Source organism: Scophthalmus maximus, chromosome 7, assembly GCF_022379125.1.
Source record: "Scophthalmus maximus strain ysfricsl-2021 chromosome 7, ASM2237912v1, whole genome shotgun sequence".
In the NCBI taxonomy this organism is placed as follows: Eukaryota; Metazoa; Chordata; class Actinopteri; order Pleuronectiformes; family Scophthalmidae; genus Scophthalmus; species Scophthalmus maximus.
In genome coordinates this window covers 15,910,016-15,937,261 of record NC_061521.1, presented here as the reverse complement: position 1 = coordinate 15,937,261, position 27,246 = coordinate 15,910,016, and the positions used below count along the sequence as shown (strand labels likewise).

Sequence of the window (27,246 nt, the reverse complement as noted above, 5' to 3'; positions counted from 1 at the left end):
AGAGGGTGATTTTCACTTATATCTGACGTATTGACTAGACCGATAATGTGAAACAATAAGAGAGATTGATCAATAAAAAAACAGCATTGTTGTCAAACAGTGACAGAATTAAGTGACATAAGACTGAAACTTGGCATTGAGTAGCAGTTGGCCTATGTCACATCGATATGTACTTTATTCTTATATATTAAAATTATGACAAACAGAAGCATCATGGTTTGACTGAGTTTATTGTGCAAGACTTACCCGGCGAGCATATAGATTCATGGCAACAAAAAGTGGGTCTGCATGCCGCTAGTCAGAAAGCAAAAGCATTTAAGTATGTACATTCAAGTTTTAGACACAAATATAAGAAGCGGGTCACAAACTGCTGAGCACACAAAAAGAGTATCACCAATTCTTTTGACACAATGAGTCAAAAACATCAGGAGTTCATTGCACAAGCAAAATGAGCAGTAGGTTTCATACATTTTATGTTACAAAAATACTCAAATCTGATTTAAGAGAACATTTACACTGTTTATTTTCCAGGTGGCACCTGCATAAAGAGATGCTTTCTATTCCAGCATTGGACATGAATGTCAGAGGTGGACAGATCAGTAGCAGGACTATTATTTAGGAGACAAATGCCAAAGCAACAGTGATGAGGGCTTGGTCAAGGATGTGCTATTTGACACTGACGGCAAGGAGCCTCGAGAAGAGATACTAATGGCTGGAGCCGCAAGTGGAGCAACAGTTGCTTCAACAAACACAGCTAAAGATCTCATTCTGTCATAAGGACTATATCCAATGAAATATTTTTGCAAAACCCCAAAGGGCCACAGTATGTCTAAGGCTGCATGTCTGCTCCATTTATACCCGTCTCCCACTCTCAGCAACAACAAAAAAAGTTTTAATTCATAAAATAGTAACTGGAATACATGGCAATGGCTGTGGTAAAAGGAAAATGTCCATTCCACAAATATAAGCGTGTACAATGCCTGTAATCGTGGCCTGTTTGTTCATGTGTGTAACGTGAGTCATACCTTAGAATAAAAACAAGGTTGAAATCTGTGGCATCAATATTTGAAGATACTGCAACAAGCAATACTGCGAGTTATCATTAGGAAGATTATCCGTCAACAGATTCAATACAAAATCAAATTTAGATTAAAATTGGACACCAATTGACAATTACATAAATATAAAAAAAAGAAAATCATAGGTTTGCCTTCATTGTTTGGAGTTTAGCTTTTAAAATGTAAATTCAAGGCCATGTTGACATTTAAATACTTGTCTTGCCTGACAAACCCTTTTTCTGTCAACTCTGAAATGGACAGATGATGTTACACAAGTCTGAGCCGAACACTCTGCCTTTGATCCATCTGATGGTTTACAACTGTGTCCCTTTTGGCGAGTCCATCTACTGACTCCTGTGATGTGTGGATGGACAAATTAGTCATAGCTGCCTCACGTCATGCATGCGACACACAAAGGAATGGCCGAGATACTGTAGCTGTGTGTGTACAATGTGGACGGCTGTGATACACAGGCAGAAATTGGATGCAGACGGGTTCTCTGGCTGATGTTTTAACCAAAAAAGTTTTAAAATACTCTCTGATTATCTAATTTTCAAAAAGCTACCTTAGCATGTCATGCACAAATGCTCTCTTTACAACAAAACATAAAAAGAAACATCCTAATCTAATTTAGATGAGGTGTGTGTGTGTGTGTGTGTGTGTGCGTGTGTGTGTGTGTGTGTGTGTGTGTGAGAGAGAGAAAATACTTGCTCTTTGTTACCTGTGTCCAAACCTTTGGATCTTTTAACAGAGTTTTAAGGCAAACATAAATTACTCATTTGGACGGCTATAGTGTGTTGACTCTGATTGTGTCCTGAAAATAGAGTGAGTCTCTGCATTTCATTGTCATGTAGCCACATCAGCTTCCCCACTACAGGTCTGTCCGATATTTGTTGTTGAGGGCATCGGCTCCGAGTCTGTCTCCATGACACAGATGACGGCATCACCACTCACATTGATGAGACACTGAGCCTAGAGGAGGAACAAGTGGACAAGATTAAGATTAAGACACAAGGACACTAGCTGCCAGGTCCGAGGATCTAAAAAGTAGTTCAATGTCTAAAAAAAACTCAACTCAAATCCCTTTACTGCTTTTAATCGCTTGGATGTAACTCTACACCTTTGCCACATTTGCAAATTACAGATGGCTAATCATGCAAACCTTCAACACCACCCATCCCTCGTTCACATGCCTGCAGGTCCAACTCTGATCATCCACTGTTGTTTTGAGGTATTTCAGGCATACATGTTCGAACAGGAAACTCACTTAGAGGACGAATACCAGCAAATTGCACAGGGTTGCCAACAAGTCCAAATATCAGAAAAGTAATGTATTTCGCTCTCTACAATACAAAAGATAATTCATTACACCTGGCTTCTCCTCTGGTAACACTCATAATGCTTCAATGCGGGGAAACAATTCTTAAGTATATGACGCATGAAATCCAAGTGATTCATTTGAGACGGTCATCGGTAAACTGCAGTTACGAGGTGTAATTACTCAGCCATGATGTCTACTTTTGCCGATTATATGTCTTTTATCATGGAAAAAAAACACAACAAGATAAACAATTAGATTTCATGGGGGGTTGGTCGGAAAAGGAGAATCAAAGTAGTATAAATATGGAGACAGAGGCAAAAACTTTATACTTTATACTGTGCATGAGTACCTGGTTCTTGTTTGGATTTTCCATTAACATGCACTCCTTCATGCTGTAGGACACTACAGCATTACCACCCAGGGCTGCTACGTGAGCTCGAACCATTGCAAACACCTCTGCTATGAACGAATGCAGGAAGCCACTAACACCACCTTCCTGCAGGGGACGAACACACATGCTTCAGGTTTACACGCTATGTCTAGATTCTGAAAAATACATCGGGAATTTCTGTGGTCACGTTGCTCACACCTCTCGTAATGACGTTGTCTCTCTGATAAAAAACATGTTGATGATCCCAAGATATTTAATGATGCGTGTCCCGGGGAGGAAGGAGAGCGGCGTCATCTTCACCACGGTGACTGAACTTCCCCCAAACGAGCGGTTGGAGCGCAGTGAGCGGGAACGTCCTTCGGGCAACGGACTGCAGCGATCCAAAGAGGAGACTGCAGGCATAAAGGGAGCAGGGAGAGGTCCAGGAGAGGAGACGTGACAAAAAACAAGGAGGAGGGAGGAAAAAGACAAAGGGGAACGGAGATACCAGAGAATACTCAATAATAGTGGAAAAAAATAAAAGCAGTTATGAAATCTGAAGCAGAAATAAATGTGCAATGTGCATGCCGAAATGCCATCCTTTTAACATTTGCACTGCAGGAGTAAATGTGTGTGTGCGCACCTACATGTGAATAGGTCAGTTGTCTGTGTGTGTTAGATACATAGGCTCTAAAAGCAATGGTGTGGATGCGAGGTGCGAAGACAATCACGCGTCCCCATGCATGGCATGCAGTTGAGGCAAACAGACAAGACATGTACACAATATCTGCAGACAGACAGACAGACCTGGGCACAGCTGTGCAAGTTGAATACAGTATTTGCATTAGAGTGGAGTACATGAGAGAGAGTATTTGTTTCTGTGTGCATTTGTGGAAGAGGCTTGAGAAGTGGAGACAGAAAGAGACAGAAAGTGACAGTGATGAACTGAGCTTGGTACATGTATATGAGCCAGAGTGTGAAAGATGCTCCATCGTATTGCTGCTTAAATTTACATGTTGTGGCTTAAGACCATCAAATCAGGAACTTTCAGAGCTGCACATTAGATTGTGGATCACTCACTGTGCACGGGACAGAAAATCAAATTGCATTCCCCAACATGATCTTTTGTTGTTTTCAGACTTGAAGCATTCGGACATAAGATTTTCTAGCATTTTTATATTTTTCAAATCATGTAGCGTTTTCTCCGCTAAAGCAGATTCAGAAATGCAAATGCAGAGCACAATCAATAAGAGTTTCTCCAGTAAAAAAAAAAAGTGCTTTAAGAAAAAAAATCACTTCCCTTTTCGTTGCTGTTACCACGGCTACAGGCATCTCAAAGCCAAGCTACCGATTGTGGATCCCTCTGAGGGGCGGGGCTTTTACTTTCACACTCTAGCTAAAAAGCTGGTGCTTGATTTACATTGCTCCGCCCCCCAGCGGCATGCAAGGAGGGGTGTGTGAGTGTATGCGAGCTGATGTGTGTGTCTGTGTGGGATTGTTTGAGGAACTGTGTTCTGTATTTGTGGGTATGTTCACCAGAGTGTGCTAGAGACTGTGTCCTCCTACTTGTCTTAACTGATCCTCGTCTTATGGTGTGAGCTTTCAGCCTAAGCAGCTCTAGCCAGGTGCTGCATCTGTCTGCAAAGGAACCGTAATCAACGGAGGCAGCTGGAGAGAACACACACACACATACACACACGCGCGCGCATCCAAACACACATACACACACGCGCGCACGCATCCAAACACACATACCCAAACACACATATCCAAACACAACAACAACAACAACAACAAGACAGAAAAAAAAGGACATGAAAAACAAACAGAAGAACAGAAAAGAACAAAAGTGGATGAGGTTTGGGAGCGGTGCAGAATAACTTTGTCCCAGACAAAAGGATAAAAAGTCAAAAACAGGGCAGTGTAGTCGTTTTGGTAGCAGGGAGGTGTGGTAGAGGGGGATTGTGGATTGTGGAATTGGGCTTACCTCTGGGTGAGATGTTGGTGCTCTCTGGGACACCTGTCACACCAACACAAATATCAAGGTTTAAATTTGCACTTGACAGAGAGCAAGAAGAGTTCAGGGCGATATATACATGTCGTCACAAGGTAAACAAAACTCGTCTTTTAAAGCTTTAACCACAGTTCCACATCTACGCGTTCTGTCGATCAAATGCTGCAACTACAGCATGTTCTGTACTTGTTACTGAGTTCAACTGAAGGTAACCCACAACGTTTAGGAGCTCGGCATCTCATCTACAGCACGCTATTCATCTACGTCCAAAGCAAAACAGAACACACTGGGCCACAGCACATCGCCGTTTATTTACCTGCTGAACGAACCATAACCAGCTGATTTTGGCAGAGTTTTGCAACTGGGGTAAGTAATGACACTGTACCTGAAGTGTTAGTGGGGAGATGGGCAGTGCCTGTTAGTGAAGCAGGACAGCAGAGGAGGTCAGGGAGCAGTTAAAAAGAAAATGGTTAAAGGCTACCTGAGATTTTGGATGTTTGCAGAATGTTGGTTGATGATGAGTCTGCGCACAACTCCATGGCAAACTGCAGCTGCTCTTCGGTCTCACTGCACCCTGAAGGAAAACACGCACACAATCACCAAGGTGTTTTCATCTCAAACATGCAATACATCAGTGATACTCCTCATCACTGTTAAGAGTGTTGAGGGCCTTTTTATGTTTCTAGCTGCATTTTTATGGTTTGGTAAAACTTGATATCGCCATCTTAGCTGTGTAACTCAAGTAGCAGCTCCACCCAGATAAACAGCTTTGAAATTGTCCTCAGATACAGTAGATTGCTTGTCTAATTAAAATATGCATTAATTATTTGTGTACGTAATTTAGACATCAACAATGTTGGCAAGCAACAGGGAAAACACAATATATCCAACTTACATCCAGTAAACTATGTTTTTGTTCCTACAGGCACATTGGATGAATATGAATATTTATATAGTGGGATGATGCAGTTATTAGGATATGAGGATTAAATCACCAGTTCCTTATTTAACCAGACAGACCTTTGGTGATCAGCTTGTCTGGTGGCTTTTCCTGCGCCTGGTCCTTGTCAAACGTCATGGCAACTGCTGTCACTGCGACCTTAGAGGCAGACGGAGAGGGTTGTGGTGTTAAATTTGACTTTATGTTATGTTCTTAAACCTAATTTCCTAACACAAGGAAATGGTGGTCTGAGACATCTTACCTGTATGAGTTCGTCTTCTGGCACTGCCACGGTGAAGTTGAGATGACAAAGACAGCAGGGGATCATAGAGCGCAGCTTGAAGTAAAAACTCTGAAACAAAACATGATGATGAATGAATTGCAGATTATAATTCCTCGTTCAAAACACAACCACTGAAAGTAGCATATTGCTGTATACAGAAAATAAAGCCACTGTGCTCATTACACCACATATGGTGTAATCACTTACGGAACAATAAGGGTTTCTTACCTTAAGTAGGTTCTCGCATAGGTCAGTGAAGATCTTGTTCAATCCTTGATTTGTAAGATTGGCATTACTCAACCGGAAGACCCTCACTGATGTAAACATCTGTAAGACAGTAACAGAAACATCATGTAAACTAATCAATTTCGTGAACAAGACCACAGTTGTCTCTACTCTACCTCATGGCCAGAGTGCTATAATATGCATTGTAGTTTTGCAAGAAATGTACATAAATAAAAATACCAAATGTTAACAACTGCACAATTTACAAATTGAGTTTAGTGAAGATGTCAGAAGATTTGCTGTGATTTGCAAAAACGTGACCTGCACTCCTGAAGTCCAGTTGTAAATCCCAGGCATGATCTCAGTGTTGCAGCTGTAGAAACCTGAAGACATTAAACAGGGATAATGAAGTAGAGAAATATTGATTTGTTAATTTGTGTGCGCATCAACCCCGTAAGGAGATAAGTGAGCATGTGCAGTGAAGTATTTTACAGTGGAGTGAATGGATGGCAGATACCTGTGGGTGGAGGGGCATCAGTGAGGAGGGAGTGGATGTCCTCCACAGCGTCAGTGTCATCAATCTTTGAAAACGACAGCAGAATTTTTTTGGAAGATTATATTGTCACAGTGAAGCTGACCTTTGAAAGGTTATACAATAAAATCACTTCATCATTTATCCTATTAAAATTTTAAATAGAATATTCATTCTTGACATAACCAAAAACATGTGTGGGTCAGTGTTTCTCAAAAACAAAGTTCATCCTTGAGTCCAAGTGAACGTTTCTGCAAAATTTGAAGAAATGCCCTTGAGGCGTTTCTAACTTATTGCGTTAGAAAGAATGGAATGAAAGGACGTAAGGACAACCCCAAAACATAATGCCTCCAGCCATGGCTGTCGCCAGCATGGAGGCATAAAAAAGGTGCATATAAATGTATCATTTATCCTTAAAGTTTTTCACCTCCAGGACAAAGGCATCCTTCTTGCCATGGGAGAGGTCTAGTTCTGACAGTTCATCAGAGCTCTCCGAATGAGAGCGAAAAAGTCTGGATCGCTGCCTTGGCTCGGGGATCGGGGAGCCCACCACTTCCTCCACCAGCTCCTGCAAGCAGAGGGACAGAAGGCATCAGCAAGCAGTGTCACCGTGAACACCAGATCACCACAGTAGCCCATCGCTGCACCTAACATCCGTCTAAATGTCACAGCTAGTAGAAGGACTATGTTAATAAATCACCACATGCTCACACTCACTCAAGCACCCAAACAGCTAGCCCATTACACGCATGGGTGGTGTTAATTTGAGTATGAATCTGGACACACGCGCACACGCACGCACGCACACACACACACAATCACCCCAACACACACACATCATAAAAATACATGGGTAAGAGAGTGATAGACTTACATAATAAAAATACAACACAGACACTATGAGTCTATAGTGGTTTGCTCTCGACAGGTGACTATGGAGTGGATTAAACATTGTCCTGCTCCCAAACGTCCCCAGTTAAAAGATGTTACACAGTTATGGTAAAGGTGGTGTAGTACTGCGATTAATAGAGTGAAATATTTGTCATGCTTTGCTGTGTCTCACAGCAAAAAAGTTGGCGTGCTCAGTACCATGTTTATGCTGCCGAACACTTCAGGGTCCAGGGCAAATAATTTCTTTAATGACCAGAAAAAGACAAGAGGGGTAAGTTTATCATGATTCACAAAGAACAGACTATATAATGAATTTATGACTAACATTTGGAACAGAGAGATTAAATCCAAAGTAATGGAAACATTTCACTACGGAATGGATCTGTTTTCTGTAAAAGAATGACCAAGTTCATTGTTTATTGTGTAAAATAAAACATTATTTACTTACTTAATAATGTGACAGGTACAAATTTAAATTGTTAAAAGTAAAATCAGAGAATGTTGTTGCAGCACTGTCTCAGATTTTGTTCACACTGTATCTTAGAGTCCCAAAACTAAGGCCTGTCAAATTATTTATTTAGTTTATTCTCCTTATTTTTTCAGCCCTAAATTTTACAGCGACAAAAACACCTAATCTGGAAAGACATGTTTGGGCATAATATCTTTACAGGTATTGTTCCTAGCCTCACCAAACATTGTAGGATGGAAGACAAAAAAGTTTTTTGCTGGCCAAAACCATTAAAAGCCTGCAATTTCATTATTTATTAAGGCCCCATTGCACTGGAATGCATGTTGAAACCTGTCCACACAGTTAAAGCATCAGTATATGGCCTTTACAGCTTACCAAGAAAACACCAAGCATGTACCCAATTCAGTCGTGTTGTTCACGTTATATTGTTAAAGGATTTTATCACAAGTAATTTTGAGTATATTATTTGCTACACTTCACATCATTTCCAATACAATTTTAAATGAGTATTTATTGAGGTTCAAACATATTAACATAAAAACATCGAAACCAGGGTTTGGGACCCAAATCTTATGTGGACAAACTCTGAACAAAATATGAGGCAGTGTTGCAGCCACTTTCCTGGATTCTGTCTGATTTGACAAGGAATTACCCTATTTAATAATCTCCTCGGTTATCATCCAAGCCTAAAATTAGTTCAAAATTTAGTTCCCATTGGGTATCCTATTTGTTGAGCTATAGTCACAAAAGGCTAAATTAATGATATTTTTAAAAAATATTGGAGTTCGAGCATCCAACAAATCTGAACAGCACCACAACACCTATTGGTTGAAACATTTTCCCAAATCCTTTTAATTACAGTACTTTTATTAAAAGGGATTCACATTGACTAAGGACTATGGGCTAGGGGGAGTCAAACATGACAACCCTCAGTGGTGTAGTGTTGAGGTGAAGAAATTGTAGAGCCCTAGTCGACAATGAAAATCTGGCTTAATAGAGGAGAATTTGTAGAATTGTGTCATGTGTCTTACCGGAGGGTTTATTTGATAAAGCTCTTTGTTCTTGGATATAGTGTCGTTGATCCTTTTCTGGATGGTGAGGATGTGATGGTCATTGCTCAGGTCGCTGGGAGCCTTCCCCGCAATCTGAATTCCCCCTGGTGCCGGCAATGCTGTCAGGTACACTCCTGTGGCAGACTGAACACACACATTTTAAATAGGGCTGAACGATTTGGAGAAAATATCAAATCGCGATATTTAAAAAAACAGATATTGCGATTTGATTTGCGATTATAAATAGCGCGTGCGCGCACACACACTGACAGAGAGAGAGATGTGTTGAAGAGGAGAAGGGGAGAGAGTTCTCTCTCTGTTAGCAGCCTGTCTCTTTAACAAGGGAATAGTCGTGGTGTTCGTCACCTCACGGTGCCACGTCAGACATTTTCATACGGAGTATAACTCAGCCCAGCATACAATCACAAATAATAGAGAGGGGAGAATGGCAGCTCACTGAATTCATCAGTTTTCAGCAATACACTTTCAAGCTTATGTAAAAAAAAAAAAAAAAGTTGTTTGTGACGAATTTAGCTGTTCTACGTTGGCTCAATGTCCGTGTTGGACATAGGTTTAACTTCACTGAGCTGCCATCTCTCCTGTGGGTGAGAGCAGTAAAAGGGGGGAAATACCTTCAGCGATACTATTCCAGTAGTTGTCTCAAACAACTCTCCGCTGAACATGCCGCTGTGGAACTGTGTCAAGCGCTGATACAGGTTGCTGGTGTTGCCCCGTGAAGTAGCAACGGTAGCACGGCATGTTCTGCACAACACCTGACGCTGCGCAGCATCGCCCTTTTTAAAACCGACGTGCTGTTCCTCTTCGAAACTAAAGTCTCCACTGTATCAGTTTCCGACTGTTCTGTCAAGCTTGAGGCCATTGCGCAGCAGGTTAGTGCAGCGTGACTGATGCTTGTTCTTGGAACCGAGTGCTCCATTTGCTCGCGTATCACGTGACCCATTTAATCGCGTCCCTTGCAGTTAGAAAATCGCGTTTTATCATATCGCGCTATTATCGCAAATGCAATTAATCGTTCAGCCTTAATTTTAAAAGGGCCGTGCTGCAGAAAAGAGATGTATGTATTAACCTAAAATGTACTTACAGCCAGACCCAGGAGCATGTTCTCGCCGACACTGATCTGTATGTGTAGACCAAAAAGAGCGTTCATGCTCCGCAGCTTCAGTTTGTTCATTAGCTGAGTGTGCAGCTCGTATTCCATAAACGGCAGCAGGTTGGAGATGGCCGTCGCGTTAACTTCTCCCTGGGCTTTCTTCTTCAGACGACACAGTCTAGAAGACAATAGAAAACATTGGCATTAACTCTCTTTGATTAATGTGTTTGATGTACGGCTCCATTTTCGAAGGTGTTGTTCACTTAACATGATGCCAATGGCAAATGTCATCAGAAACCAAGGGTGCGAATGCTGAATCCATGATTTAACCTTCTGATCCAAAGTCTTTTAAATATTCCATCTGCACAGTTCACAACACTATGTCTTACTGGAATTATTACACTGTATAAATAATGTTACTGCTATGTGTTAAAGTCAAAACTGATTTAGTTTAGCACCTTTCACAGAGAAAGACATAATTGCTTCACAAGCATAAACGATTATTATATAGATAGCATCATAAAAGTAGTAAAAGAAAGATAACAAACAAAAGTATATAGGAGACAGAAAGACTCCTAAGACTTGACCACACAAGGTAAGACAAAGGCCACTTTGAATAAACGAGTCTTAAGATGCCTTTTAAAACTTTTCAGAGGCTTCAGAGCAGTATGTCTATAGCAGAGGTCTTTTACCTGGCCTGGATAAGGCAGCCCTTCCCTGTGACAGCTGCTTCATGTGGCATGTCGATTGTTGTGAACAGCACATCAGGAACCTCGGGGGGGTGGGACAAAAAACTTTTTATATTAATATCACCAACCTGCATTTATACATTAGACAACCACAGATATCTTTAGCATGTCTTCATTTAGAAATAGATCTGAGACCTTTTGTCGTCTGCAGTGGTAACAGTATGTGAGCTGGGCTGGAAATGGCATATTGAGTTCATCATAGGGGATGTGACAGAAACCGCAGGTTGGGGGAGATGGATCCTCAAACCTGGCAAACAACAAACACCATTTTGGTATTAGACGTCATAATTCCACCCCACCGTATAATATTTACATTGCATTTACAACGCATTCAAAGGGATTCACACAGAAACAACCTGTGATCAGTGTTTCCGACGTCGAGGCAGCCTTCGCGCATATATCGAGGATTCAGGATGGCTGCTGTGCCTGATGCCGACAGGATACACACCTCCTCACTGTGTTGAGAGGAATAGAGAGATCAATAGGGAAAGAAAGGGAAGAGGATGAGAAGAGGGACCAACCTTGTGTTTAAGACAAACAGAAAACTGGTTGCAGAAATGCAGAGAAGAAAATGATCAGTGGGTAGTATTTTTCTATGCATGCATTTACTACTACATACCAGATGCTAGTGCTCTCACTGTACCCCAAAACAGCGTGGCAGCCAAGAGCTTTGGCGTGAGATTTGATCTCCTGGCGAATCTCCTCCCACCAGGCATCGCGAGTCTCTGGCTCATCTGCAAAACACAAACCTCTGAATCAAACAGCATTCACACATCACTTCTAAATTGGCTGAATTATCTATCAAAACTTCAATTAACACTTAAAGGGGCAGGTAGTGATTTTAATCCAATACACTTTTTTGTAAAAGTCAGCAAATATTTCACAGTCCAGCTAGCTGTTGGTTCTGTGTGTGCCCCCCCAAAAAATCAGTTTTTTCAGCATAGTTCTGGCTCTGTAATTTTACAACAAAAATAATGGTACACACAACTGCACACACAACACCGTGTGTGCAGTTTGTTAACGTCACTCCCTGACACCTTAAGAGACAAACAACAAAGCTAATAACTACGACTCAGGGGTTTTAGCACATCGGTCTCACAAAGTAAAACATCAACAACAACAGAGAGAAAAAAGCTTTCTCCAAAACCGCTTACTGCCCCTTTAAGTTTAGTATAAAAATTACACACATTTCTTTATTTTATTTTTATTTTTAAAGACTTCCCTGAAAAGTATAAACACAGAAACGGGACATTTTCTAACAATCTAATCTGACTGATTTGATTTACTAGACAACAAACAGTCATCAAACAGTGCAGTTTGTACAGTATTTACTGATGATTAATGGATTAAATCGTAAATCAAAGCAAGCCAAAACTATCATTCTGTAAAACAAAAAGGACGATTAGAGTGATTTATGAGAGTCTGAGGAGGATGATGAAGATGAAGGCAAAGTCAATGGTTAGATAAGTTGTGTGTACATTGTGCACATTGTCTTTAAAAACGTATCTTCTCTGTCTTGTCATATCTCCTTTCAGTAGCTGCACCAACAGAGAGGACCCAGGTGGGAAATACAACCGCACACCATTTTGGCCGCATTGGTATAGGAAGAAAATCATGCTGGACAGTAATATAGTTAATTACATAAAATACATTTTGCCTCATTTGTAAATAGTCTTTCCTAACCTGGTGACAAAAGTTGAGGCTTCCTCATACTTGGGCTAAACCATGGGTGTGTGTTTCAATAGTCTCAAGAGGCTTGGCTCCAATAACCCCATCGATTTTATTAAATTCATCTAGTAGTTTACAGTTGAGTTTAATACCACTCATTTGAGAGTTGTGGATCGCACAACTTGTAAAGGAAGCTACATTAGAGTATTGAGCTGCGATCCATGACTCCCAGACATGAGATGCTGACGGAGCCCCAGAAACTCAGCTGCTGGGTAAGAGTGGAAAGAGGAATGAATGAGGGGGTGAAGAGTTGGAGATGAAGATTAATGATAGATGGTCAGGCATCAGTCCCACAAGGTGGTTCCTTGAAATCAGAAGCAGCATGTCACACAGGCACAGGCTCACCGACGTGCACGCTCATGACCATGTGCACGCTCATGGGCAGAGAAGGGCCATATTCATTCACCAGAGTCCATCAAAGATTGTCTAGTTTTTAAAGTCCTGTCATTCTTCCTCCAGTACCCAAGCTCAACCCTTTCCTTCCACCCCCATCATACGTCCCAATCCATTTTTAAAAGTTCCTCAACTTCAACCCATCCAATCAACCTGCCTTCCATCCATCCGTGCATCCCTCCTTTGCTCTCTCTTTCTCTCTCTCTCTCAGTGAGAATACGGCCCAGTGAGTTAGGGATGCACATGCCCAGTCAGTGGCTCTTTGTCACACCGTCAACCTCCTAAACCTCCTCTGGTCTAGATAGGTTTGATGCCGATTGGGGAAGCGTTAGGGACAACATTAGAGAAGAGCTGCAGCTCTTCTGTGAAGCAGGATGAGCTGGTTGGGGGGGTGGGGGGGTAGCCAGTTTAGACTGGATGTGGTGGGGACACAGCACATGCTCAACTCAGCTCAGCATACAATCACACATAATAGAGAGAGGAGAATGGCAGCTCACTGAATTCATCAGTTTTCAGCGATACACTTTCAAGCTTATGTAAAAATAAAGTTGTTTGTGACGAATTTAGCTGTTCTACGTTGGCTCAATGTCCGTGTTGGACAGAGGTTTAACTTCACTGAGCTGCCATCTCTCCTGTGGGTGAGAGCAGTAAAAGGGGGGAAATACCTGCAGCGATACTATTCCAGTCTAGCAGTTTGTATGAGCGTGTGTTACCCAAGGCTGGGCCAGAACAGACCGTTAGTACAGAAAAGAGAGAAAGAGAAAAGAAGAGACAGTCTAACAAACAAGCACAACACAACAGCAGCACTCCGTGGTCACTATGCAAAGACAGACAGCACTTCACAGTCACTATGCAAACACAAATTCAGGTGTACTAAAACAATCTAAAAAGAAGAAGACTGATGAGAAAAAGTATGGACCTAGCCAAAGACTTGAGGAGAAAAAGAATACAAAAGAAGAATAGCATGCAGCAGCAAGTTTAACTCTACCATACTCTCTAAACTTAAACGTGCCCTGTGGAGTTTTCATTCAGACTTATTTTGTGGATTGATGAGCAATCACACCTTCCGTAAGAAAAAATTGCAATATAATTACCTTTATAATTTTGAATTTGTGGCATGTTACCGCCAACAATTTTCAATCGACAGAACAGAGTGAACTGGTTTGTATCATGTCACCCACATGCTCGCTTACATGTGTGCATCCTTGTGCACAATTCAAACAAAACAGGGACCCACTTGTAAAAACAATGATCTACTTTTGGTGAAAAAAAAAGCTCCACAGGAAACCTTTGCAGTTGTAGCCCGGGCATAGCGATAGTGAACAGGGATCTCTTCAGAATTGTTTCTAAGTTCAACCTGCAATTTTGGATCAGGGAAAACAATGAGAGCCTATGTTGTTTTCACCAGGTATGACAGGAATATTATAAGTTTAAACCTTACATACTAAAAACTTTTTAGCAGATAATTTAGTAAAATAGTTTATCTTGTTGATAAAAGTAAAACTATTTTTTTCTAAGCTTATTTTTCCAGCTCTAAAAAGAACACTGCTTATCCTAACCCAGCCAACAATCACCAGCACTCCCCTGTCCCTAAATTCTCAGACATCTTTGATTCGGATTAGTAGATGATGACCACTAAACTTAGAAAAGGGCAAAATTTGCTATGGCTGCTGAGTGGACTGTCCAACATCTTCAGTGGGCAGATACTCGTCTAATGAGTGAGATCAGTAAAAATCTCATTTTGAAAAGAGTCTACATAATACAAGAATAAATTAGGATTTCGACTCCGATTGGAGAGCCTAATTGAAAATTCAAGGCAGCAGGGTGAAGGTACAAAAAACACCAAAGTACCTCACCACAGCGCCATCTGCAGTCAACAACGTCACACAACAGAAGCAGCAGGCAACAGACTGGAGCCATGCACCACTATTGCACTTCATCTTCAGGGGGGCAGTGCCAGATCACACAACAACACTGCAACCAGATCACACAACAACACTGCAACCAGAGCGCACATACACTCACGCACGCACGCACGCTCAAACCACGAGGTGAAAGTTGCCCATATCCAGGCAATTGTTTTGACACGGGATAGTAGCCTAACCTAACTTTATTGACATCAACATGCTTCAAAGCTGCAGAAGCTTCAGTCTATTAGCGTGAACAGGAACAGCTTTCACCTGCTTTAGGACTCGGACACCACTGCGGCCTTTCAACACAATTTCTCTACACCGTAAAACAGATTGGGACAAGGACCAAACACAGGAAAACCGTTCAACACAGGAGGATAATAGGCAGCATTAACTAACAGCCACTTGCAACAAGACCGGACACTCACACAATACTGTAGGTCGATGGTGGAGCTCACTCATACTGTTCAACATGACGATGGACAAACTACACCAGGACATTGTGTGTCTGTGTGCACTGAACTCACCAGGGTTGTGTATTCGGTCGAGTAGTTTGACAGAGCGAGCGCTGACCACGCCACCGACATGGACCAGAAAACCAGGCGGGAAAGTGGTCAACGTGAAGAACGGGAACTCCTGCTGATAAAAGACAAGCTCGGTCACTTACCGTAGAGGAAAACACGCTCTGGACTTTTCCTGTGTATTTTTGCTCATAATGTTTTGAGCCTTATCATGTTTAATTGTTTTTGTCATGATTTTATGTTCATAATGTCCCATTGTCTGAATCCAAATATACTGTTTTGGCTAGCTTGGAGTAGAACAGGTTGTTTTTAGTTTTTAATCCTTTTCTGATATAATTGATACAAGACCAATAATCAATCTACAACAAAATATCAAATAAAGTGTGTTAAAAAATATTTTTTTTATACAAATCGGTGAGCCTACATAAGAAAAAAAAAAAATATATATTTATTTATTTTTTTACATCTAAACCTTTTAAAAGTGCTACAGGCAAGAATAATTGTCCTTCACACTTAAGATTAGGACGTCTCTGGGTGTAAGGCTGATTAAATACACCTGTTTTTCCTCAAGTTCCAAACGCTGGCTTAACTGATGTGTATCTGACACGTGACTAGTGCTGGGATATGTGCAAACATGCAGCAAGGATCGGATGTGATGGTGTTCTCCATGCAAGGTTCCCTCAGGATTCTCCACTTGTTCCATTGCAGCACTTGCATTTGTGGACTTTAGAGTGTTTCAAATAGATCTGGAAGTGATTGTCAAAGCCTATATGTTGTGAATGACTGACTTAGTGATGGATTCAATCCTTTCAAATCTATACAAATGCATTTTTTTAGGTTTGGATATTAAATTGAAGGGGAACCAACACACACAGACACTCTAGGTTCTGGCTTAGGATCAGGACTGTTTTACATGCTTCTCTGTCCACTAATAGGACAGCTGGTCCTCTTTCTTCAGTTAAATAATGTGATGCTAGTCCAGGCAGTCACTAACAAGACGAACAAGACATACTTGGACTGCCCTGTTAGCATCTTGGTCTTCGTTCTATTTGGAAGTGATGTCCAGCATTACAGAAGACCGGAGGGATGTCGAGATTACTAAACATGCAGGTATATGGGATGAATGGCTTTAGTGGTCAAAAGGTGGGACTACTGTTTGTTTCTTTCTTGTCCAGTACTCCAGAAAGGAAGCCAGAGCTACTAATTTGAATGACAGCTCCTTCCACTCGGAGAAAGGAGGCAAGAATGAGGTGATGAGGTGAGCGTGCTCATTGCCGTTGTTGACACAGGAAACTGAAATCAGACTCAGGAAAGGAAGTCAGAAAAGAGGGAGCCGTTTCGTTTCGAAAATGAGTATCTAGAGGCCACACACACACGCAGAGTCACATGCCCCTTCAAACCGAAAGGGAACACAACTCCTAGCCTCACACCCTCGACTCCACGTGTCTGTGAATCCTTGGGGCGGTGGATGCAAAGCAAAAACAAGGACACCCAAGGATGCCATGTTGCTCAACCGAGTCTGCCCCTCTGGGATCTACAAACCGCAGAGGAGGGACGGGGTAGAAGTTGAATCAGACTGTGTGGTGGTGGCCATCGGCTGGGCAGAGTGTTAGAGGAAAGGTGGAGAGAGAAAGTGTCACACTGATGGGACATACCCTGGTGTTTAACAATAACCCAGAGGAGGATGTTCCCTGAGTAGCACAAGTGGTCAAGAGGACAAAGAAAAGGAACATTATTTGCTCTTACACAGACCCACTTCCCATGAAACAATTAACACCTCACCAGTTTAAATTAACAATCTTTCACAAAAGCTGCTTTTAGACATGAATTCCTGAAAATGTCTGGAAAATTGGGTCTGGACATTTTCCGGAGTTTGCCGTTCACGTATGACGAACGCAGCAGGAGATTGTCAGAGTCAGCCGTGTTTACAACAGCAGGAACATTTTCCGGAACAATCAGGTGAGGGGTGGCGTCTGGGTGTGTGAGTGCTTGCTCGCCGTGAATCTTCCAGAGATTTTCCTGCAGTATCCTCGCATGGGCTGACACAGACAATATCCGGAAATTTTACTACGTTACAAGTTAATGAAAATGTCTGGAGGAACATTTGTGGACATTTGCGCTCTCACAAACAGCCACTCCGGAAATGTTCAGAATAACGTCTGGTCTTCAGTGAATGTCTGAAAGCATTTGAAGAAAGCTATGTGTGCCTTGTGTGCAGACATCCGACACTGATAGACAATGGAAACAGCAGATGAAAACATTAGCCGTGTAATATTGTATTAATTTATACAACCTATTCTGTTCTATTTTTTACTTCTGTTTTCCTATTCAGTAATGTGGCTAGTCAACCAAGGCCCAGTCTGAAACAAAAACGCCATGTAAAATTCAGTCACACTGTAAGATTTGACTTTGTATTTTTCTGTGCATTTCATTTCAATGTCTACACATGAGAAATAGTCAGAGAAGAGAATGTGTGGGTGTGTCACCGTACCCTCTGTTCGAGAGCCGTCTGCGTCTGTTGTCTGAGAAGGGTCTTCAGAGGCCCTGCCTCCTTCCCAACACTGCCCCCACTGCCCATACCTGATGACAGAGGAGACACCGGCTGTAGTTTCATCCCTTTTAATACACAGGTCAGAGGACTAGAAAACCAAGTTAGCCGTTATTAATGTTGTTGTGGCAAAATAAACAGAATTGCTGGAACTGTGCAAAACACCTTAAACTGAGATGAGTAAATAAACTCAGGCAGATCAGCCTCATCCTAAGACTAGCCTACTCTAAACGTTTTCTCTTACTATACTGGACCTAGAATAACTCTGACAAACACACCAAACAACAGGAGAATAAGTCAGAAGTGTTGTTTCACGATTGTTTCTGATATCACCAGTCAAAATGATCCTGGTGTGAAAAGTCCTGCTGCTGAGTCCCCACACAGGAGGAATGCCAAAGCCACACTGTTATCAGGTTCTGGTACTTGGTGACACACAGCAGTCCTACTATACCAGAGGTTGCCAGCAGCAGGTCCTCAGTGAATGACACGTTCTTACTCAGCAAGGTAGAGTCTGATTGGATGGAGAAGATAGGGGGCGGGGTGGTGGCTCTGGGGGCAGAACCGAGACCACAGCCCACTGAGCCAGAACCAGGAAGGGACAGATTGTCTGTGGAGAGGGTGGGGGAGCTGGGGCAGAGGAAGATCCCAGGCCTGCATCTCACTGGCTGGGGCTCCTCTGTCCAGCAGATATAATACACACGGGGGATGCAAAGAGGAAAAACAGATATATTGAGAATGGACAGGCATGGCAATGAGGAGTGGGCAGAAACACAAAAAACCAAGGAGGGGTTAGAAGGATGTGATGGAAGAAAAAGTGGACACAAGCCTTGGGGAATAATGTGTACAAAGTAGGGATGCCTCTTTTTTTATACACTAGATCGGTATTGGCGTTGATACCGTCCTTATTTAGTGGATCAAGTATCGCACATGATGTGACTGATCAAAATGAAATATAGTTCTTATGTCAGTGTCATTAAAAGTACCTTTTTTTCTCCCTGTAACATTAATTTACTTATGGCAGACCACCAATTTAGTATTTTGTTTCACAGCATCTCCGACCTCCCCTTCCCTCATATAAAAGAAGATTCTTTGATTTCTTCAGAAGGAGATAAACATATTTTTAAATTTGATTAAAAGAGACCACTGGTCTCAACTCATTAATTGATGTAGGCAGATATTCTAAGTCGAAGGATAAAAGTTGCGCAGGAAGGCAAGTTATAACAAATTGAACTGAGATAATGAAGAAATGGGGGACAGAGGAGAAAAGAGAGAGAGAGAGAAGAAAATAGGAGACTAAACAGTGGTGGTAGAGAAGAGGAAACAAGAGAAAGAAAGAGGAGTGGGAACAAGGAGGAAGAAAGTGGGCTGCAGGTCCCCTCCTGAAGGGTTAGCAGAATAGCGCTGGTTCTTCAGGCTATGTGGCATTCATGCTCCACTCTGTTAATGTGTGCACAAGTTGTCCTTGTGTTTTACAAAGCATACCTTGTCCTCAATGATTAACCATTATGGCTGCTAATGAAGACCTTAGATCAACAACAGCCCCTCATGAGACTCAGTGCTTCAATTAAAAGACCACATCAACAGGGAAACAGAACTAAAACAGACATCTGGTGTGTCTTCGCATTGTTATACCTATGTTTGAAGAAAAAAAAAAAAAATTAGAAGCTGTCTAGAATGTAATTTTTCAATACTGTGAAGCAAGAAGACACACCAGGCTGCTGAGGACAAGTGGGAGGATGGAACACAGAAAAATAAAAATATACAATACTATTCACAGTAATTAAACGTTAAACTCAACCAAGAGAAAATGAAAAAAGAAAGAATTAAAAAATCTACAAAAATTCAAAACCACCCACCAGAGTAGCACCAAAATGAGTTGTAGGGGAGGAGAGGGATGACAACGGGAAAGCGGGGACAGGGCCAAGTGGTTCTTACCCGTCTTGGGCGTCAAACTGAGGTCTGTGTCTGATGATGAGGACTGGCGGCTGCATGGCTTGGAGGGAGAGAAGGGGGGAGGAGAGGAGGAGGAGGTGGGTAGGGCTCTGAAAGGGGTAGGTGGGCCGGAGAAGGAGGGCAGATCCTCACCAAATACCGGCCTGCCAGGAGAACATGACACACACACACCCACGTCAGTCACCACCTCACCCTCCGAGCGTTTGTGTGTGCATATATTGGAATGGGTCAGTGTTGAATTTTTCTTATCTGCGATTTTGTTTTGTCTAGGTGAGGCGAGTGTGAGGTGCTACAGATGGCAGAAGAACAAAAAAGCAAGCATGGAAAGCAAAAAAAAAAAAGTGTTAACACCAAGAAACACACACGTTAAACTATAACAAAAGCAACGTGGAAAAAACACAAGGGACAGATTCAACAGAGGATGGCGAGCTGAAGCATGTGTCCCAGTAAAGTGAAGCAAAGGTCAGGTGACTGTAGGGAGATCACAGGCTCTTCCTCAGGGCTAAAGCCCCATCACTTTTTTGTTGCAAACAGCCAATCAAAATAAAGAACTATTCAGCCTGCAAAGTGACACCCCACCCTCTATCGTGGGGAAAAAGATAGGTGGAGGGATTTGAGACTAGTATCAATATCTGGGATTTTTCCTAATAAAGGTGTAGGGGTGTGCCTTCCTTGTTTGTCTTGATTCCTCTGTCTATGACATTTGTTGCTACGGCGAGGCTGTCAAACTATCCAGACTACAGCAAAAAAATACATTCACTATTTTTCTTCCATATAAACAGCAACATCTACTTCTCTTTGCAAGTTGAACTTCCTTTCTGTCTTCTGTATCTATTGCCGTCCCTGGCACTGCGTACCAGTAAAGATGAGTGTGGGAACAGAGACAGAGAAGTTCTGGGACAGTCTCTGGGAGCTGCAGGCCGAATGCACTGGGCTGTTGTGGGTGGAGCGGCATCCGTGGGCAAGGGGAGACCTGGGCCAACCAGCACGCAGAGAGAAAGGAGGACGGAGGAGCAATTTTTGAACACAAGCAGTGAGAAACGTCCCGATCCGAATGTAGCCAGAGAGCGAAGAGAGGAAGAAAAAAATGCACACAACAACTGACAACACACCATTGCGACAAGAGACAAAATAGGAAAAGAACGGAAAAAGAGGGTTTCTTTTTACTCTCTCTCCTTGCCACTGGTATTCCATTTAAAGCCAAGTGAAAGCAGAGGGAAATTCATGCTTAACTCTCAGCTAAAGCCCCCAGTCTCACACAAACATACACAGCAGGGATGCAAACACAGCAGAAAAAGGTCCAAACAGGCCCAAACGTGTACATCGACCGGAAATTAAAAGAGCAACAACATTGACAATGGCAAAGTGAGCAAAAATACTCAACATTTGATTGTTTCAGCTTCTCGAATGTTACAATTTGCTGCTTTTCTCAGTTTTACATGAATGTCAAATGTCTAATCTTTGGGATTGGACTGTATGTCAGACACAGCAAACCATCTGAAGATCTGAACTCATTCTGGGTTTGTTATAGGCACATCTCATTATTTTCTGACCTTAAATCATTTATTTAGTGTTTTCTTCTTCTTCTTTTTAAACTTAATTCTTACCAGGGTCAATTTAGTAAATAACCCGTTTTCTTATTGAAGTCACTCAAGTAATGCCATTAAAGCCAAAAGGTGTTTATATCCCTGATACACACCATCTGAAACTGACACTGACACACAGATAAAACAGTATAAATGCGAATAAGAGCATGCACTCAATTGTAGTTAAGCTTGCAGTAACAGGATGAAAACACCAGGGTTAGGACAAACAGAACAAAGTGAAGGAACACACTATTAAAAGGCTGAGCAGAACAGAACTAGATACTCACTAAAAGCACTAGAACATACAGAGGCAGAGCAAGAAGCCAAGCAAGAGCAGACAAGGGAGGGGGGGTTAGGATGATTGTGTGTGTACTGTACATGTGTGTCTGTGTGTCTCAGGTTATGTCATGTGATGTTAGTTTCATGTTGCAACTCATCATCACACAAAAGACAACACAGACTATAAAGGAGATTCAAAGATACTGAGACACACACACAGGAGTAACAGTGAGACCATACAGGGACTAACATACAGTACATTTCGTCCACACAATATCTCTCTCATGCACACAACTCATCGTCTTTCCCCAATTCTCACAAACTACATTCGCAGTGACATATAAAAAGAGGCAGGGTCCATGCATGTGTTATAGGTTCATACTCACTCCTTTCCATCCTTAGAAGGGGAATTGCAGGCATTAGAAGCAGGGGCCGTGTAAGGGTGCACGTGTGTGTTGGTGTTGGGGGCACTTCCAGAGGTGAGTTTGTCCAGTGTGCAGGCAGTACCTATGGCACGGACCACCAGGCCAGACTCTCCCTCCAGATCAAAACACTGCAAGTAGCCCACCACTGTATTCCCGCCCATCTCCAGTACCTTAAGCCCTATTTTCCTCTGCAACTCTCCTAAAGGAGGGATAACACACAGCCACATAACCAAGAGAGGATGAAAACTGGGGTGAGGTGGGGTAGGGGAGGCTATGAATTCCTCTTCCTCCACATACAACTTAAAAAAGAGGATCACGTTGAATATTCTTACCAGACATAAGAGAGATGAGCCTCTGACGAGCCTCATTGGAAGCCCGAGGAGTTCTAATGCGGTCGATCCACTGGTATTCTGGATCTTCATTAACCACCAGTTCCTCCACAAAGCCATGAACCATCGCCACCCGGTAGCACCGAGGAATGGATGTGGCTATCATACACAATTAAATGAAAATTACACAGAGTGAAAAGATTTAAAATTCATTCGGGTAAAAAAATCATTCTGGCCTTATCTTCAGTCATTATTCTATTTTAAGCACATATTCCCAAGTGACACTTCCTTGTTTACAGATAACCCCTGTTCTGTTGGATCATGAGACATGCCTGACAAAAAAATACCCACCAAGTTACCCACTACCCTATGTGCTGTCAATCCACATTTTATGCATACAAGTTATGTCTAATAATGTATGTATAAGAATGTAAGCAAACAACTGAGAGCCAAAAGTCAAGTCAGACATACTGCAGAAGAACTTAACCCCGCAGGACGACTGTCTGAAGCGGTTCAAATCATTGAAGAGCTCCACTTTGACAAGGACATTGATCTCCCCTCGAATACCTGAGAGCAAATAATATAACAGAAAGACATGATAATAAGAAATAAACACAAGCAATGTCATTATCATGGTCATATTAGTGATTCGTCATACCATGGATGGTGTCATAGATGGGAAACCAGCCGGAGATGACAGAGGCAGCCTCACTGCACAGCAGTGGGTCAATGTCAATGTAAACCTTCCCTATCGCATCATTAGCACTGTACGTGTCATGGTCCAACACTGTGATCTGCAACGGTTCATCCTGTAGGTCTTCATCATCAACCTAGACATCAACAGGAGGACAAGGAAAGAAGACGCAAGGGAACAGATGTCTCAACAACATTGCGTGATACTTTACAACTGCCCGTTGTGTTCAAAGAGAAGCTTACAGGGATTTTACCTCAAATTTGAACCATTCCGAGTTCCACTGTGGATTCAGGGATTTGGGAAATACATCAGTTTTGAACGTTGTGTTTCCAAACTTAACCTGTGAAATGAGAAGGCAACAGGGGGGGGGGACACATCCTTTAAGTGCACTATTTACTTTCTTAGAGAATTCACAAACACACTCCAATCGAATGCAGAGTGTATACTGTCATTAAAATAAAATGAGTTTAAAAAAACCCTGGTGGCTCGAGCAGCTTCACTCACCTCTACAAACGCGTCAGTGAGGTCACTGGCTCGGTCCATCACAGGCAAGTGGCGCCCTGCCACTATTTTGGCCTTCAGCTTCCCGGGCATGATTCAGATTGAATTTTATCTAGAAACAAACAATAACTTGCTGTGGTCAACGCTGCTGTCAACGACCACAACAACAACAACGACGATGACGACGACAACTACGACCCCCCTCATGACATGGGCATGTGCTGTTGACAGTGTGGAGAGAGACCATTATTTTTGGCTAACGAGCTAGCTTCACTCAGCTAACACTTCAGGCTTAACTTCCGCCAGCTGATCGACCGGTTCAAGGTGATCTGTCGGACTGTCTACTACGTTTATAAACACCACATCGACTGACACTTAGTTAGCCACGATGACGTCAGCAAAGCCATGCTAGCAAGTGAAAGCCACTTGGTGGTAACTGCATTGCAGCGGCGGGCACGATCTCTTTAGCTCTACCTGATCGGCCATGTTCTACAAATGACACTGCAAAGCCGCCCCCCAATGTGACAATAGCATTGTCCCGCTGCTCGCGGAGCAGCAAACGCTATCATCCTTACCCGGTGCTACGGTATCAACGGACGGCTGTCAGGGCGACAGCAGGCTCGCTACTCGAACATTCGTGTTGACAGCCCGCCGCTCATCTGACCTCCGTGTCTCTCCCATTACACGAGACGTCGGTTACCACTGCACCAGCCGGGAAAGTGTCCTTTAAGATAAAACAAATATATATATAAATATATATGTATTCACCAGCTGATACTACGGGTAATAAATACTGTTACTACCGAACAGGCGATGCTAACGCCGACTCACTGATTCATTACACATGCCGCAGGTTAGCAGCTAGCTTGGTCGCGACACAGCCCCGTGGTGAATGGATTGTCAACGTTTGGCGTGCGCCGCATTCAGGGCACCTCGTAAACTCGTATTTTACGGGTAATACTTGACGCTGGTATTACCTAGTTGGGGGGGGGGGGGGGGGGGGGGGGGGACAAAAGAGAACCTTTTTAAAAATTACTTTCATCCTTAAAAAAGTTAGAAAATAATACACATTAACATACCAAGCAAGACAAGTAGATTCTTATCGATTCGCTGACTTTTAAGTAGTTACGCCATTGAATAAACACTGTATTCTGATAGTACGTAAAGGCAGCGTCAGGGTTAGTCTTGGACATGCGCGTTGTGGTCAGTTAAGTAGGGCTAGTTACACACCTTAGTCACCTGTGTTGTAAGATTAACTGTGTTATGTTAATGTGTATTTTGGTCAGTTTAACTTTTGTCTGATGCAACATGTTTCATTACAATTGTATTTTTTTAATTATTAAACCTTTATGACAGTAAAGACAACAGCTACACCTTAGCAGAAGTGGTTAAGTCTGGAGATTTTGTCACTTTTTGCTTCTGTCAAAAACACCAAAACCCGAACTGAATCTACTACTATACCGTTAATTTGGCCAAGGAAACTATTAAAAACCACACTGTTGAACTTACACAAATTTAAGCCAAGATAAAATAATCCTTTATAAGTCCCACTATGGGGAAATGTGACGTGTTACTTGTTTTTTTTCTTTACTTATATTTTTTCTTTTACTCTCTAAAGAAATCTGAATGTCAGAATTGTGTGTGCGTGTTTGTGTGTGACTGTGTGCGTGCGTGCGTGTGTGTGTGACCAATAGATAATTTCTGTCTGAGAGGTGGGAGTTGTCACAACGCCTGAAACTGGATAAGCTGTAAAAAAAAAAAAAAAAAAAAAAGAGAAGACATCTCACTGTGTCCTTATGTCTGGGTACCTCAGGTGTCATTGTGAATTTGCTGCTCATATGAGGATGGACACTTGCCGCTGCATCTTTCACTTTTTAAACCAGAATAATTAGTAGAGTAATTCATCATCCCAATTGTGGATCTTAAGTGCACAAGTCTCACGTATAAGAACCAACTGCAGTTATATACCATTGTGTATCTTACTCTTGTATTGTATGGTACATAGTGAAGGTCATTTTCTTCAAAATCTTCAAATCATTGGACTTATTTTTTTCTCTTTTATTATTTTTTCTTTCTCTACAGGGTTCAACAATGTCAGATGAGTAAGTTCTGTCATCACACAATTTAAACAGATTTTTTTCCAAGTGTTTTTATTTGCTGAGCATCTCATCATCAGGATAATAACTGTTAGTTTTGTTCCGTATCTCCGATTTCTCTTGTCCAACAAACTTCCCATGGCAATCCCAGTAATGTAAGTTACAGCCTGCATGTCTTCCCATGCTATCTCACCTAAATAAATGGGAATAACAATTATAATCTTGTGTTTAATGTCGCTTTAAAGAGCTGGAGCCCGAGAAAGCTGCAAGAGAGGAAGAGAAGGTTCGATATCTGGAAGAGAAGCTTGCACCGCTGCAGATGACTGCTTTAAATGTGGATGACCTGCAGGTGAGTCACACACGAAACATAGCAGATTGTTACCATGAATCTTAACACAAAAGATGCACATGAACATTTGTATTTGCGTTTGCTGTTATTGTGTAGAATCTCTGCAAGCAGATTAACGCAAAGATTGACACGGTGGACTAGGAGCGGTACGACTGTGAGGTCAAAGTCATCAAGAACTACAGAGATGTATGATTTCAACACGCACCCCATTTGAGTAGATTGATAGATAGATAGATCTTTTTAATGACCGAACAGCCAATCTTTTCACCATCTTCAGATCCATGAGTTGAAGCTAAAGGTGCAGGATCTTGGAGGAAAGTTTAAGAAACCAGCTCTGAGGAAGGTGAGAGTATCAGCAGATGAGATGATGAAAGCTCTGTTTGGGTCCAAAAATAAGGAATCCATGGACCTGAGGGCAAACTTCAAATCTGTGAAGAAAGAGGACATTAAACAAGAGAAGGTACAGTATGCCTACACAACCAAGTGTTTAGCATCCTTTTCCGACCCTGCAAATAATCTAATGATGGGTTTTGCGAACTTTAGGAGCTGACCAATGAGATGGGCGACTGGCGTAAGAATGTGGAAGCCATGTCTGGTATGGAGGGCCGGAAGAAGATGTTTGATGCAGCTGGAGGTGGACAATAAAAAAAACAAACTCCTTTAGTGCACCCAACACTGCATGCTAAGGAGTATAGGATTAACTAAATACATTTAATGCATAAAAACAAGGGAAACAAATGAAGAAAATTAGGTTTTTAAAAACAGAAAAGAAAAACCTGTCTGAAAGGCTGTGATGAAAAAACTTGTGCTGCTTTTGCAGAACAATACTTTCATGTCAGTCCAGTTTTTAATCTGTTATCAAGTATTTCATTTGTAAATATAGCCACATGAATACACAGTATATTACTACCTGATATTG

General features: G+C 42.0%; 2 protein-coding genes across 23 annotated transcripts; one reads left to right on the top strand and one right to left on the bottom strand.

Annotated features, from left to right (window-relative positions):
• Positions 1 to 211: 211 nt before the first annotated feature.
• Positions 212 to 24,841, bottom strand: c2cd5 (C2 calcium dependent domain containing 5). Of its 22 annotated transcripts, none has more exons than XM_035641459.2 (31): positions 24,725 to 24,841; positions 24,458 to 24,606; positions 23,886 to 23,994; positions 23,635 to 23,721; positions 23,346 to 23,517; positions 23,159 to 23,254; positions 22,691 to 22,846; positions 22,320 to 22,557; positions 20,051 to 20,211; positions 18,567 to 18,791; positions 18,059 to 18,147; positions 15,574 to 15,685; positions 11,635 to 11,749; positions 11,372 to 11,470; positions 11,151 to 11,262; positions 10,959 to 11,038; positions 10,258 to 10,444; positions 9,135 to 9,299; positions 7,833 to 7,877; positions 7,171 to 7,311; positions 6,729 to 6,792; positions 6,533 to 6,594; positions 6,215 to 6,313; positions 5,966 to 6,055; positions 5,784 to 5,862; positions 5,245 to 5,337; positions 4,737 to 4,769; positions 4,286 to 4,417; positions 2,969 to 3,162; positions 2,729 to 2,875; positions 212 to 2,030 (listed from the first exon to the last, which is right to left on the bottom strand). In XM_035641459.2, exons 3-31 carry the CDS (start codon positions 23,973 to 23,975, stop codon positions 1,905 to 1,907), a joined length of 3,489 nt encoding a protein of 1,162 aa, XP_035497352.1. In that variant the 5' UTR covers positions 23,976 to 23,994; positions 24,458 to 24,606; positions 24,725 to 24,841; the 3' UTR covers positions 212 to 1,904. The 22 variants fall into 22 exon arrangements, with proteins under 22 accessions (XP_035497352.1, XP_047189135.1, XP_035497351.1 ...); XM_047333179.1 differs by having other exon boundaries at positions 24,714 to 24,809; XM_035641458.2 differs by having other exon boundaries at positions 24,686 to 24,799.
• Positions 24,842 to 25,980: 1,139 nt separating this feature from the next.
• On the top strand, positions 25,981 to 27,003 carry tnni1c (troponin I, skeletal, slow c). Its single transcript, XM_035641487.2, is given in 5 exon segments — positions 25,981 to 25,984; positions 26,224 to 26,327; positions 26,424 to 26,513; positions 26,605 to 26,787; positions 26,871 to 27,003. Coding segments are annotated over 5 exon segments (483 nt in total). The 3' UTR covers positions 26,973 to 27,003.
• Positions 27,004 to 27,246: the final 243 nt, after the last annotated feature.

What these genes read in the sequence shown, in the direction of transcription:
- c2cd5 (XM_035641459.2), bottom strand. Translation starts at nt 23,975, where the DNA reads ATGCCCGGGAAGCTGAAGGCCAAAATAGTGGCAGGGCGCCACTTGCCT. An exon ending in GCTCATCTCTCTTATGTCTG is followed by an intron (nt 22,558 to 22,690) that starts GTAAGAATATTC and finishes TCCCTCCTTTAG; the next exon opens with GAGAGTTGCAGAGGAAAATA. An exon ending in AGACAAGCTGATCACCAAAG is followed by an intron (nt 5,338 to 5,783) that starts GTCTGTCTGGTT and finishes GTTTTCCTTCAG; the next exon opens with GGTGCAGTGAGACCGAAGAG.